Genomic DNA, 15,707 nt, shown 5'->3' on the forward strand with positions numbered 1-15,707 from the left:
TAAAACGTGTCTATCTGTGGCTCTCAAGGGCTGGTTTTGCAGGCCTCTGGCTTGGGAGGACATTGATGTTACGCGAGCTGAGTAAGATTTTGAAATATTTTTATACAATATGCTAAATAAAGAGTTTATGTAACAAGATAAAGGTGTGAGAAGGCAAGTGACCTTGGGATTACTGGTTCTGTGGTTTTGTGGACTATAAAAGCTGCCCCTAGCAGAGTTTTTTTTGTTTGCCCCGGGGAACGTGTCAGTGACATTGTGGTTCCGCCCCGGAGAGTCGGATATACGATCATAACAGCTGGGTTATGGTTGCCGATAGCATCCGAGTCCCCTGGCTCTGCTCTTCTGCTGAGCTGTTCACACTCTCAGAAGGTTGAGAAATCACCACAGTGCAGAGGACTAACAGTAATTCTCCCCCTAAGACAATCAAAACAAGCATTAATAAAATGCATTCCCAACTTGAGGCATGCCGATGTTTTATTAAACACTGAGATAGCACAGTGCAAACAGATAAATCTTTTCAGCCTGTTAAAATTGGATATTTATTTATAGCTCACAATTGGGACCTGGTGCTGTCAGGCACACTATCAAAATAAGTACAGTAAGATCACTCAGCAATCCAGCTCAAATTAAAGTTATGAAATGTGAAAACCGTGTAAATTTATTTTTATAATAGCCTGACCATAGCAACTTTCAGGCCACGCGCACTGTTTGAGAAAGCGGGCGCTGTAGAATCCCACGCTTACTTCAAAAGAATCAAAGACACTTGCCAAAATCCTTTTTTTGCATAACATTACATTTTTAGTACATCTGCATCCCTTTTGTGTGTAAATATTTCCCGTGGCCTTCCAGAAGTACCACAGGGAACGAAACAGAACAGAAGTTGGCTATGAGTCAGTACGACACATTGACATAAATGCAAGGCACACTGTTCCAAGTGTGCAATGAGATTTGAAAAACACTCAATACCACGTTTGTGGATTTTCAGAAGCAAACAAAAAGCAATGTATGGTGTATATAAGCCTGGAGATATGATGGTACAGTAGGTGCTCACCATAAGAACAAACCCCCACCGATCACACAAGAACTGCCCCAAGGAGAAATAAAAAAAGGGAGAAAGCGGACAAACTGAATATATGAAGTCCCTATGTGGTCCAACATCAGAAATTTTCATCCCAAAAAAGAAGGTATTGGGGAAAAAAAACACTGGGGACTCAAACCTGCAATAAACTGAAGGAATATAGAGAATAAATCATCCCTTAATTTCAGTTTTAGTTTTAGCTAATCTTAAAATGCTAAACATCAGATTAAAACAAAAGGACGTGTTTTTAAGGTCCTGTTTACACTTAGTTTTAAAATGTGTCTTGGGTGATCGATCACCAGCAGACAGCCAAGACACAAGGCCGTTTGCACTTGTGACCATCATGCATCTCCAAGGTGACCAGCTGGCCACTTCCCCTAGTGGCCCTGTGCACAGTTATTGTGACGTCTGTATCAGGGATGCAACAGGACACATTTCCGTTTACACTACAAAGCATATGTGGTCCCAGACCACCTTGGAAAGTGCTTTGAGTGATCAGATCACAGTACGTTTTGGTGACCATTTGCACTATTTAGCCCTGTCCACTGGTGATTCAATCATGCAAGACCCATTTTAAAACTAGTGTAAACAGGGCCTATGTACGGTCGCTGTCCAATGAAAACGTATCTCAAAAGTTCTATTATTTCAGTAGCGTGAAAAATAGATTTTCTCAGAAACTACTTTACAAAAATGGACTTACTGTATGCGGATTGTTGTCAATCCAAATATCAAAAATATCAGCATCAACAAGATAAAAACAAATCTTCCCTTATGTTCACAATGTTACGTTTTTAAGATTAACAAATTAAAGCAATTCAGTGATCACCATGAATACAATTGTTAACTAATACAACCATAATCCCTCCATTTTCTGTAACCACATGTTACAATTCAGGGTCATAGGGAGTCTGGAGCCTCTCCCAGAAGCTTCAGGCACCAGCCCAGGATGGGGTGCTAACCCATCACAGGGCACACACACACCATTCACACCTATGGATAGTTTGGTAACTGCAATTAACCTCAGCAAGTTTTTGGTCTGTGGGGGGGAACCCTGAGTACCCAGAGGAAACCACATAATGACAGAGAGAGAACATGCAGAACCGCACACACACAGAGCCATGGTGGGGACTCAGATCCTGGTCCCAGAGGTGTGAGGTCACAGTGCTAACCACTGCACCACCATGCCATCCCAAGTACAAAGACAAATACAAATTAAATAGATGACTTCATAAAACATCTTTTCATTCATCAATTAGATGTCAAACACTGTTGGTCGACAGAGGAGAATGGGTGTATTCCATATACAGTAAAAAGTCACAATCATCAAAAAATTGATGTACGTGGTTTCTATTGGACTGCGACAATATTCTTATTTTTATTTTTTAAAAAAATAACCAGATCAGTTAAATTCTGCATTGATACTTTTGCCTGCCAGTGATACAGCACAGAGAAAATTGAAGGATGGTAGTAAATAGTGAAAAGTGAAAAACTTATCAGTGGAAAGCTGGAGAAAACCTTGAAAATGTCACGATGACTGCAGATTGTCCTAAATTACAGCTGTTTCTCAAACCTCTTGCTCGTTTATTCAGTAAAGGACCTTTGGAATGTCCTGTGGCTCCAATCTCAGCACTTAACACCTTGCACTGTAGACGTTATTCGTGTTACAGCAGTCAGACCTACACTGAGGTCGCTTGAGAATTTCTACTTCCTCATTTGTTTCATTGCAGATAATATCCTGAGGTAGTTCTCCTCTTTCTCCCACTGGCTGTAGATACAACCAGGAACATTTTTCCATTTTCAATACGTTAATTTCTATTAAACTGACAAAAGCAGTAACTGATCAGAGTAACTTCCAGGAACAAACAAAAATATGGTACTACTTGAACATGCTGCAAACACACACAGGCCTATACACAAACATACAGAAGTCCATACTGAGCATATCAAATGGAAAGGAGATGCATTCTGGGATACGTTTATTTACCTGTCAGCAGTATTTTTATTATTCATCCCAGAGAAACCTTAAATGGATCCGAAACAGCAGAACGGACAGGTAGGCCAGCATAAGTAAGATGTTTTTAGAGGAAATAGTCAACGTGAAATGCATGCAAGGTCCAGAATTAGCAAATTGCCCACAAATTACTCGCAACATTCCATGCCTCTAATTCCTAAGCAGAATTATAATTGGATGGTGAGTTCTTTTTATTTCTTTATAAAAAGAACATATTTATGAATCTTTACATGGCCACTGCAATTAAAAGTCGCTATAACTCATCTGTAACCAATTCCTGAAGGATGAAAAATAAATGATGCAACACACAAATCATTCCTGTACCACATCACTGGCTCTCATTCATATCATAGGAGCAGGGGAGCTACACAGTGTTTCTAAATGCTGAAGATTGTAAGCAATACTACAGCTTCTACTGCTACAGCTACTATTACTGATAGCACTGCTACTACTGCTAGTGGTACTGATAATGAACTGTTCCTACTGCTACTAATACTATTAGCATAACTACTACTGCTAGTACCTTTGATTGTTAGTACTACGAATTCTACTGTTTCTACTGCAGTTTCTTGTATTTCAATGCTATTTTTTTCTTTTATACCCATTATTATTATTATTATTATTATTATTATTATTGTTGCTATTATTATTATCTTCCCTTTATTTTTGTTCATCCTGTATAGCACATTGGTCAACAAATGTTGTTATTAAATGTGCTTCATAAATAAATTTGACTTTTGACTTCAATACTACAGTAACCCACAAAGACATGCAAAAAACATCAACGCAAATGGAAAGTCAGACCTCACGTGATAAATTAAATGAATCATACCTCATACATAATAAGTTTTCTACATTCCAGTGTACAAAGTTCAAAGAGTCGCCGTGACACAGCCTCAGGAACCTCTCAGAATACAACCCACTTCACGGCCCATATGGGTTTGGCACTGCATATTTCCACAATTAAATGTGCCTTTTCTGTGAGAATAATAATCACATTTCAGATGTACTGAGTGTAAGTTCTGCAAGATAAACCTCTTTGTCACCACACAAACAATGATTAGGTCATTCACAAAATATACGTAGCGTGAAAATGTAAAAAACTTATCTTTTTCTTGGCAATGAGTAGTTGTATTTTTTTCTTCTCAAACTTTCCTGCTTCTACCAGTCAAATCTGTTACTGGTTTAATCCTTCTGCCACTAATAGTTTTGTGGTTGTTTGTAGGTTTGTGTTTCTCCGCAGCACAAGGTCATGGCCACATGTTCACATGCAATGAAACATCAGCAAGAACTCTGCCTTAGTTATGCGACTGTCACGGCCCAATGAATGCCAGTCCAGAGATGCGGAGTCTACAAGCCCAGATTATAACGCGCTCTCAAGCAACAGAGTGAGACAGAGACCCACTTATCCAGCCATTCATCCAGGTTGCAGCCTCGATGGTGAGCCCCCACCCACCCACGACACACCCAAATGCGCTTCCCTGACCACGGGCAGTGGCAGCTTCCACAGGTGGCGGGGATAATCCCCTGGAAATGGGCTCAGGCGCTGTCATGGCGCTTACTGAGATCCGAGCGGGCAGGGGAGCACAGCCAGTGAGCCGCACGCATCAGAGGTGAAATTGCTTATCTAAGCTTATTGAAATCGATGAGGCTCAAAATGCGAATATAAAACAAAGAGACAGGCAGGCGATGGCTCATGGTGTCTCAAAGCAGCCAGTGAAGCTGCTGGCCCTTCAAAGCCCCCTCCCTCTGCCGGAGCGTGACGGCACGTTCCCCCCCCCCGCCCCGTCTCTAACGCTCCATGCCGTTGAGGGGCTGCCGAAAAAGAGAAGGTGACGGCTTGACCTGCTTGCCAGCCATGACGCTTCTTAATTTGTGGCGCTGCCCGTGAATGAATGCTGCCAGTGAGCCAACTGGTGGTGAACTAGGCAGCTAAATCTAACGTGAGGTGTAGGTACACTAACCTTCACGGTGAAAAGAGGACAGAAAACGTATTGCTTTAGCTTCCATTTAAAATGGCCTCATTTGCCGCAAAAGACTAAGGCCCAGATTCATAAAACTTACCGCATATTGTACCATGGTTCAGTGAAGGCCTGGGGGGAGATCACGAGACACTGGTTGGGGGGAGGGGGGGGGCGTTCGCAAACTGATTACTGATTTCCAGTTTTTGTTTACAAAAAATTAAAGATGTGAAAAAATTCCATTGTAATTGTAAGCAGAACCAGTAGATTATGATAAATCTACTGAGGGGGACACCCCCCCATCTGCAAAATCTACTGAGAGGGACACACCCCCCCGTCTGCAAAATCTACTGAGGGGGACACACCCCCGATCGGCAAAATCGACTGAGAGGGACACACCCCCCGTCTGCAAAATCTACTGAGAGGGACACACCCCCGATCGGCAAAATCGACTGAGAGGGACACACCCCCGTCGGCAAAATCTACTGAGGGGGACACACTTCCAAAAATGGGAGTTCTGAGTCTCTGACATTGTTATTTTGAGAGCTGTGGGCTGAAAGGTTTTGGGACCCATGGCTTAGTGCGTCAATAATGGCAAATACCACCACGCTACCATTTTCCCTCATTCATAAACGTCTGCTATTGGCATTTATTAGCATTTTTACTGGGACATTAATTCGGAACTTCCTTATCTATATATTGGGCAGTGACTCATAAAAGCGACGTGCAGAAATTATTCTGGTGGTAAATTTTAGAGGTGTGACATCTGGCGATATTTTAAATCATAAATGCTTCATGTGTTAGTGATCAATAAATGTTAAAGTACTATGTTTTTTAATGACTTTTGGTAGTGGAATCTTTACCGTTTTAGCCATAAGGCAAACTTTGCCATTATCGTTGTTGTGTACAACTACTATACTACAATTGAGTACATGAGGAGGGTGATTTGCTTGAGGAACTCATCAGCTCAGTAACTCGCTGATCTTCATTGGCCTTTTCATGTGATGTCCCTTACCAATAATGGCATGTTAATCAGACAAGCTTTATGAATGAGCTTTAATTTAGCAGCTCTAGTTTAGTGTGATGCCATAAAGTTACCAACATTTTTTATGAATCTAGCCATAGATGGTTAGTGACATTCTTTGATAACCAATGGGATATGAAGGTTAAGTTTAGCAGAATGTGCTCTCCTGTGTGGCCAGATGAGTAGTGTGGTTTAATCAGAATGGGGTTGGATTCTGAGTTGTTTGGTTGACTATATAATGCATCTTGGGGCTCAAACACAAGAAGCCCACATGAGATGTTGCTGGATGAGGGACAGCACTATCATGAGCAGGTAGCTTGGGGGTGAACATTACTTAATTATTTGTCCTAAATACTTATAAGCTTACTTTGTCATCATGAAATAAAACCCAATTTGTGTTTTTTTCTGTAACAGCTGAATGGCAATTACAGGAATCCATCCCAGAAAGCACACAGCATGAGCTAGGATACTGCATATAGGGACTTTCTGCTCATCACAGAGCAAATGTACAACCACACACTATTTTACATTACCCATAATCCCCATGGTGTGATGCCCTTCAACTTCACAATGAGTCAGAAATCATGTTAACTTAAAATTAAATACACTTGATTATCAAGCCAGGTACTATATACCAAAGGAAATTAATAACAGACTGACATGGAAGCCAACAATAGGTCTATAATGTGCTAAGCCAGTAATGATGTGTCTTGCTACCAGACACTGCTAACCCACTTACTCATCTCTGTCAGAACATGTATAAAAAATTCCTTAGGATGTGATGAGAAAGATCGGAAAATTTATCTTAGTGAATGACTTCCCACCTTCCATTAAAATCAATATGAAGGGAAAGTCAGGCAAAGCGTTTGCTGATAGGATTGTTTTGAAAACATCATCCTTATGCGAGTCATTCTAACCCAATGTTAATGAATTACTTGGCACTGCAAGTTCGCTGCAGATCAATGGAGTAGACCGGGAAACAGACATGGCTCACGCCTTGAATTCATTACAGTGTAATGGGGACTTCGCACTGCAGACCACACTGCTTTTAGTGACCTGACGAAAACATTAGCAGTTCTGTCTGAAAGACGATGCTAGTCAAAATTCAAATTCAAATACAATATATTTCTTTTGTACAGCAGCCAATAAAAATGCCAGCAAAAATGTGATCTGCCTTCTCTGTAATTGCTGGTTAGAGATACAGCAACATGCAAAGATCAGTTCCGCTGGGGGGTGGGGGAGTTTTCTTGATATAAAAAGCCTCTTTTCAGATGTAAATGGTAAATTTGGGTTAGATATTCATTAATTGATACAATGTTTCCAGAATGAATATTTCCAGACTGATGACTGGTTTTTGACCCAAAAACAGGCTAAGAAATTCATGCTAAAAATAGATTTCTTATGAGTAAAACATTAGCTTATCTTAGCTAACATAACTTGCACAAACATATATGTTCAAAGGCAAGTGAGTGTGGGAAGAATCAACCGTAAAGATAAATTTCATAGCATTTGTAGATTAGATTAGATTAGATTGACTTTATTAATCCCACAATGGGGAAATTCCTTAGAAACAGCAGCAATAATAAAAAAGACAGTATAACAGGATCCACAATGCTAGGTATATGGATGAACAGCTGATGAATATATATGTATGTTTATATATACATACAGTATATCTATACATACATACATACATACACACACATATACATATATATACATGTATATACATATATACATATACAAGTATATATGTATATACAAATATATACATATATACATACAGTATATACATATATATATATACATACATACATACACACACATATACATATATATATACATATATATACATATATACATATACAAGTATATATGTATATACAAATATATACATATATACATACAGTATATACATATATATATACATATACACATATATACATATGTAAGTTTTGAGTGTAGATCCTTCTGTATAGTAGTGTGTGTGTGTGTGCCCATGTGTGTGTGCGTGCATTTGTGTCTGGGTGTGTGTGTGTGTTCCCGTGTGTGTGTGTGTGCCCATGTGTGTGTGCGTGCATTTGTGTCTGGGTGTGTGTGTGTGTTCCCGTGTGTGTGTGTGTGTGCCCATGTGTGTGTGCGTGCATTTGTGTCTGGGTGTGTGTGTTCCCGTGTGTGTGTTCCCGTGTGTGTGTGTGTGTGCCCATGTGTGTGTGCGTGCATTTGTGTCTGGGTGTGTCTGGGTGTGTGTGTGTGTTCCCGTGTGTGTGTGTGTGCCCATGTGTGTGTGCGTGCATTTGTGTCTGGGTGTGTGTGTGTGTTCCCGTGTGTGTGTGTGTGTGCCCATGTGTGTGTGCGTGCATTTGTGTCTGGGTGTGTGTGTGTGTTCCCGTGTGTGCCCATGTGTGTGTGCCCCCGTGTGTGTGTGTGTTTGGTCACTAGATGCAATAGAAACACAAATAAGGCTACAGGATGAACTTTAAAAACACCAATTTTCTTTAAGGGAATACAAATCATTTATATATATATATATAAATAATTATCCATCCATCCTGGGCCTGCCCCGGGGCCTCCTCCCTGTAGGACATGCACGGAAAACCTCTCCGGGTAGCCGCCCAGGAGGCATCCGCACCAGATGTCCAAACCACCTCAACTGGCTCCTTTCGACGTGAAGAAGCAGCGGTTCTACTCTGAGGCCCTCCCGGATATCCGAACTTCTCACCCTATCCCTAAGGGAGAGCCCAGACACCCTGCGGAGAAACCTCATTTCGGCCGCTTGTATTCGCGATCTCGTTCTTTTGGTCATTACCCATAGCTCATGACCATAGGTGAGGGTAGGGACAAAGATGGACCAATAGATCGAGAGCTTGGCTTTTTGGCTCAGTTCTTTCTTAGCCACGACGGATCGGTTAAGCGCCTGCAGAACTGCAGACGCCGCTCCGATCCGTCTATCCAGCTCCCGATCTCGCCTACCCTCACTCGTGAACAAGATCCCGAGATACTTAAACTCCTCCACTTGAGGCAGTACATCTTCCCCAACCCGAAGAGGGCAAACCACCCATTTCCGGCTGAGAACCATGGTCTCGGACTTGGAGGTGCTAATCCTCATCCCTGCCGCTTCACACTCGGCTGCGAACCGCCCCAGTGCCTGCTGGAGATCCCCAGCAGATGAAGCCAACAGGACGACATCGTCTGCAAAAAGCAGCGAGGCAATCCTGAGGTCACCCAACTGGACACCCTCAACGCCTTGGCTGCGCCTAGAAATCCTGTCCATAAATATGATAAACAGGACCGATGACAAAGGGCAGCCCTGGCGGAGCCCAACACGCACCTGGAACACGTCCGACTTATTGCCGGCAATGCGGACCAAGCTTCTGCTCCGTTCGTACAGGGACCGGATCGCCCACAACAGTGGACCCCGGACCCCATACTCTCGAAGCACCCCCCACAGAGCACCTCGGGGAACCTGGTCGTAAACCTTTTCCAAATCCACAAAACACATGTAGACTGGATAGGCAAACTCCCATGCCCCCTCCAGTACCCTTGCAAGGGTATAAAGCTGGTCCAGTGTTCCACGACCAGGACGAAAACCGCATTGTTCCTCCTGAATCCGAGATTCGACTATCGATCTCACCCTCCTCTCCAGTACCCCGGAATAGACTTTCCCAGGGAGGCTGAGAAGTGTGATCCCCCTGTAGTTGGAACACACCCTCCGGTCCCCTTTCTTAAATAAGGGGACCACCACCCCGGTCTGCCAATCCAGCGGCACTGTCCCTGACCTCCACACACTGTTGAGAAGGCGTGTCAGCCACGACAGCCCCACAACATCTAGAGCCTTCAGGTACTCCGGGCGGATCTCGTCCACCCCCGGGGCCCGGCCACCACGGAGTTGTTTAACCACCCCGGCCACCTCAGCCTCAGTGATGGGCAAGCCCGCCCCAGCACCCTCGGGCTCTGTGCCCTCAGATGTCTCAAAGGCAGTATGCGTAGATGTATCTGAGGCAGGGTTGAGGAGGTCCTCAAAGTATTCCTTCCACCTCCGGATGATGTCCCCAGGTGAGGTCAACAGCACCCCCTCCCCCCCACTATAAATAGTAGGAACCAGGAGCTGCTTCCCCCTCTTGGTTTGCCAGAACCTTTTTGAGGCCGACCGAAAGTCACTTTCCATGGCCTCACCGAACTCCTCCCACGCCCAGGTTTTTGCTTCTGCGACCGCCCGAGCCGCGTTCCGCCTGGCCCGCCGGTACCCGTCAGCTGCCTCCGGAGACCCCCGGGCTAATAATTCCCGGTAAGCCTCCTTCTTCAGCTTCACGGCCCCCCTCACCTCTGGTGTCCACCATCGGGTACGGGGGTTACCGCCATGACAGGCATGACCACCCTGCAGCCACAGCTCCGTACGGCCGCTTCCACAATGGAGGTCCGGAACAGTGTCCATTCAGACTCAATGTCCCCTACCTCCCCCGGCATGCAGTCAGAATTCTACCGGAGGCACGAGTTAAAGCTCCAGCGAACAGGAGCCTCTGCCAGACGTTCCCAGCAGACCCTCACTATGCGCTTGGGCCTACCAGGTCTGACCGGCTTCCTCCCCCACCACCTGAGCCAACTCATCACCAGGTGGTGATCAGTTGACAGCTCTGCCCCTCTCTTTACCCGAGTGTCCAAGACGGAGGGCCGCAGATCAGTTGATACGATTATAAAATCGATCATCGACCTGTAGCCCCGGGCATGTTCGTACCATGTCCACTTATGGACACCCTTATGCTCGAACATGGTGTTCGTTATGGACAAACCATGCATTGCACAGAAGTCCAATAACAGAGCACCACTCGGATTCAGATCAGGGAGGCCGTTCCTCCCAATCACCCCCTTCCAGGTCACACTGTCATTGCCCACGTGAGCGTTGAAGTCCCCCAGCAAAACGATGGAATCCCCCCGCGGCATGCCAAATAGCATACCGCTAAGGGAATCCAAGAAGGCCGGGTACTCCGAACTGACATTCGGCGCATAAGCGCAGATGACAGTCAGAGACCTATCCCCGACCCGAAGGCGCAGGGAAACAGCCCTCTCGTTCACCGGGGTAATCTCCGTTGTTAATGCACCGAGCTGTGGGGCCACCAATAGCCCCACCCCAGCCCGGCGTCGCTCACCCGCCGCAACTCCAGAGTAAAAGAGCGTCCAGCCCCTCTCCAGGAGATTGGTTCCAGAACCCAAGCTATGTGTTGAGGTGAGCCTGACTATATCTAGTCGATACCTCTCAACCTCACGCACAAGCTCAGGCTCCTTCCCCACCAGAGAGGTGACATTCCATGTCCCGAAAGCCAGTTTTGTCAGCCGGGGATCGGACCGCCAGGGCCTCCCTTGGCCACCACCCGATCCACAATGCACGGAACCCCTGACATTCCCCTTGCGGGTGGTGGGCCCACCTGGGGACAGTCCCGCGTGCCTCTTTCGGGCTGTGCCCGGCCGGGCCCCACGGGCCAAGGCCCGGCCACCAGGCGCTTGCCAACGGGCCCCTCCCCCAGGCCTGGCTATTATTGTTATTATATTGTTATGAGTAATAATATAATATATATTATAATATACAGTACATATATTTTTTATATATGTGTGTGTGTGTGTGTGTATTTGCAATTTTTCTTGCCTTATTTTAAAAGGTGGACTCCGCTTAGACTGGGAGTAGAATCCCAAAATGGCAAATGCGAAGCTTTTGAAATCCCCATCATCCCACACTGCTGCCCGCAGCTGAGCGGAGCTGGTGGCGACGGGGCGGGTGGGCGTTTGGGGGGTGTGGGTGCGTGCCTCTGTGCACTATTTGCAGGCCTCTCTGGCTATCAGCAGAAGACTGAGGACGGATGCAGACACAAACGTTACCACAGACCCGAGAAGCCTTCTGAAATCACCACATTTTCGCTACTGACAGGTCTGTGTGAATTATATACCATGAGGAAGGAAAATATGTCCTTTTTTTGTTGCCATATTGTACTGTGTGTTACCGCATTCGACGAAGTTCTGAAAGTTACAAGCAGACAACCGGCTGTGTTTTGGCTAAACGGAAGGGGTCCTCTGGGTTTACTGTTGCCTGGTGACAGCAATGTAACCCTGACCTCAGCGTGCCGGAGAGCGCCGTGTTCCGCGTCTCCCCGGCTTCCGGTGAGCGCCTCAATCCACACGGCATGACACGGGGTGGCAGACCGTCACTGTGAATCAGCCACCCCTGAATTATGGCGCCATTTCCGACTCCCCTGTAGCCAAATGCTTTCTGTCCCAGTCTGTGGCTAACAAAATTACGCCCTCAATTTTTTTTACGAAGTTGCTCAACTAATGAAACAGAAAAACGCAGCAATTTTGCACATATTTTTTATTTTCTTTTTGATACGCAGCACTAAGAGTGGGCTTTCTTTCCCCTAAAAGCACGAGATGTGCCATTTATCTGTTGTTAACGTTTTCTGTCTCCAAGGGGGCACCACATTTGCGCTCCACTACAGCATTCAAAAACACAGAGAATCGTTTGTATTTACACTCCCATGTTCCTTGGACAGGACAGTGATATGTCATCAGTCGAAACATACCTGTATATTATCACTTCCTGCACATTTCTTATCAAAATATTTATTTTGGCTTCACAGTAAGAAGAGTTAACATCAGTATGAGACATTATGAAAACTCTGTGGTAAACTTTCCAGAAAAAAGAACAGGAATAAGGAAGCAGAGACACTATAAACACACTGACACAGTAGCTTCCCATGTGACAGTTATGGAAAGTCAGACGGTCCCAGCTGGCCACCAGTGCTGCGTTTTGGGTCAGTAGGTGGGACTCACCAAGCCAGTGCTCCCCAGTGATTTTCCCAAATCCTTCACGGTACGCATCCCAGTCACGAAAGAAGTTCACAGAGCCGTCCTCCCTCCGCTGGATCACCTGGACGCAACAGAAAAGTCGGAGGAGAGAGAATCAATCATACAGACACATACATTTGCTCACATTATAGCCCATTTATGCAAATCATTTAAAATGTGACTCTGAAATGCCATACTTATGATATAAAAACCTCACCATCACTGAAACACATTACTTTCTGGAGTGACCTCGATGCACTATTGGGCTGTCATTGGTGAGTAAGCATTGCACAAAATCACCCGTCATCTCCTTGTGTAATGTATCAGATATATATTGAAAAATTCTAAAGATGCCAAATCACAGAAAGGATTCTTGTTAAAACACACAAGACACCTTGCCCTGAGCTGCTTAGCGTAGCAGTGGAAATCTTCTGATGGCACAATACATTGATCTGCTGGCCTCATTTTCATGAAAAATTACAAAAGAAAACCGATAAATGTGTAAATAAAACACAACGGCAAGGTTTTCTCGACTTTCAGATGCTGATGAAAAGGCAGTGCAGATGCTCAATGACTTCTGGTTGTTTTATTGGAGATTAATCAGCAAACACTGGATCAATGGATGCTTTCAAACAGCCTGGAAGGCAGGACCTGTCATCCATGAGACTAAGGGGGTGCAGAAGGTGCTGCCATATTATACTGCTGGCTGTCACCTGCTCAAGGAAGATCCACCTCCTGTATGATGTCGCGCACTTCCCAAAGTGTGCTACAATGGCGATATGCAGAGTGACGCATACTGATTGGAAGTTGTCTTGGAGACTGTGCTGATTGAACACCTTTGTGGTAATGGATTTCTCTCCGAGGTCTGCAAGCATTTTCTTGAATATCTACAGCAGCCTATCTACAGCTAGAAGGAAAATGCTATTCATCCTTTACTTTTCCAGGGTTAATTGTAATCACCAGAGGCCGTCTCTTTCGGAAGCTTGAATTTAAGTTAGATAACACGTCTGCATCAGTATAGTTCATGTTTGTTTTATGTTTCCATAGTGAAACATTAAAAATGTACCAAACCTTCAGAAGCCTTGATTCTACATTTTCAAAAGTGCTGCGTAACTCAGCGCAATATAAAAAGGCAGTCTCTGGTTTCAGTCTCTAGTGCCACAATCTCACATATTTATATATATATATATATATATATATATATATATATATATATATATATATATATATATATATATATATATATATATAATTACCTTCATTTGCAGTCATAGAATGTTAGCCTTTTCCTGAAATCCCATATGTTTTGGGCATATGATCTCAGAAAACAGTCACTGTCCCCAATAAAAGATCTCTGATCTGAGCAGGTGCTTTGGGCATTATTTAAAGTTAATGAATGCAGTTGGCAAACAAAATGTCCCCTGATCTCCCCCAACTCTCCCTCTCACTCTCTCTTTTACTTTATCATTCTCCCAATCCACAGCATAACCAAAGAGGTTTTAATTATTCACCATAACTCCTGTAAATGCTTGCTGAGTAACTTCTAAATAACCACCCAGATGTCTTTGTTTTTAAAAACACAAATTTCATGCACATAACATTTGACTGATTCAGCAATTAATATTTTATATTTTAAAAAATAAATTAATAGCATACAGATTATTGAAAATGTGTTTCACATCCCAGGTTAAGAAAAAGATGTGTGTGTGTGTGTGTGAGTGGGGGGGGGGGGGGTATTTGAGTTGGGGGATGAATATGATTATAACCTCAAGGCGACTGTGGGACTGAAATGCTAGACACACATAAGACATGTGTCACACACATATAAACACACACACACACCCCAGTAGGAAGCAGTAGTTTTCTCTACATATCTTAGCCTGTCTCTGGTGAGTTGTGCCTGATTTCTGTGGTCAGCTAGTTTATCTTCCATCAGTGGTCCCCACAATGTGACTGTTCTTTCTGCTAATGAGACAAGGCAGGGCAAACAGGCATGTGAAAACCACGCCTGAGGATGAGGTGACGTGCTCCGAATGGGACCTTCGCTCTCAGCGTGACCGTGGCTGCGGGACGCTCCTCACAGCGGGCTACTAATGCATTCAATCAGTTAAGCCAATCGTGTGCCATCCTGTCTGCTGGGAGGGTCCCGGGGTCCTGGACGGCTGCAGAATGCAGTTCGGTCTCAGGGGGTCAGCGCCTGCCTGATTTGCTAAATTCTCAGTGCCCTCTAGTTATCTCTTAATTAACTGCCATTTCGATTTGTGGACAGAAGATGGGGTGAAGGGGGTCTGAAGCACTTCCTTGCAAATAGCTGCAAATATATCTCAGCCATGATACTTGGTTATGAAACCTGTAAAGAGGGGATATTTAAAAGGAAACTTAACTATAAATACATTTTGAAATTAATTCCTAAGTCTAGACTGAGAGCCACTGGGAAAAACAAGAGTTTTCAGAATATGGATGATGTAGATAAAATCAAACTTCATATACGGGCACAGACTGCGTAAAACGTCATGTATTATAATGTGATTAAAGGGACAGTTTTTGTTTTTTGTTGTTACGTATGTGAAGCTTAAATGCGCTTTTCACGAATCATCAGGCGATTTTCTGGTCTGTTATCTAGCATGTGTTGATTTCAGATTTATTTTGACATGTTTGCTCCTTCCCCATATTTAATAAGGTTTCTCTGGACTTATTTCCAGCATGGCATATTAGTTTTACTCCTTCTGGGAGGCAATGTTATTGTGATCAATTAACTCTAAACGCAGTGAGCCTCTAAATATGTATGATGTTGTTCCA

At 44.1% G+C, this 15,707-nt stretch overlaps 1 protein-coding gene across 1 annotated transcript in view; it reads right to left on the bottom strand.

Moving 5' to 3' along the window:
• The window catches only part of fibcd1a (fibrinogen C domain containing 1a), a 99,738-nt gene that overhangs the window by 20,993 nt on the left and 63,038 nt on the right, over positions 1-15,707 (bottom strand). The window contains exon 5 of the mRNA XM_023834453.2: positions 12,894-12,990. Coding sequence (XP_023690221.1) covers positions 12,894-12,990 — 97 coding nt within the window. The remainder of the gene's footprint in view (positions 1-12,893; positions 12,991-15,707) is intronic.

The sequence above is a fragment of the Paramormyrops kingsleyae genome, chromosome 2, assembly GCF_048594095.1.
Source record: "Paramormyrops kingsleyae isolate MSU_618 chromosome 2, PKINGS_0.4, whole genome shotgun sequence".
Lineage (NCBI taxonomy): Eukaryota > Metazoa > Chordata > Actinopteri > Osteoglossiformes > Mormyridae > Paramormyrops > Paramormyrops kingsleyae.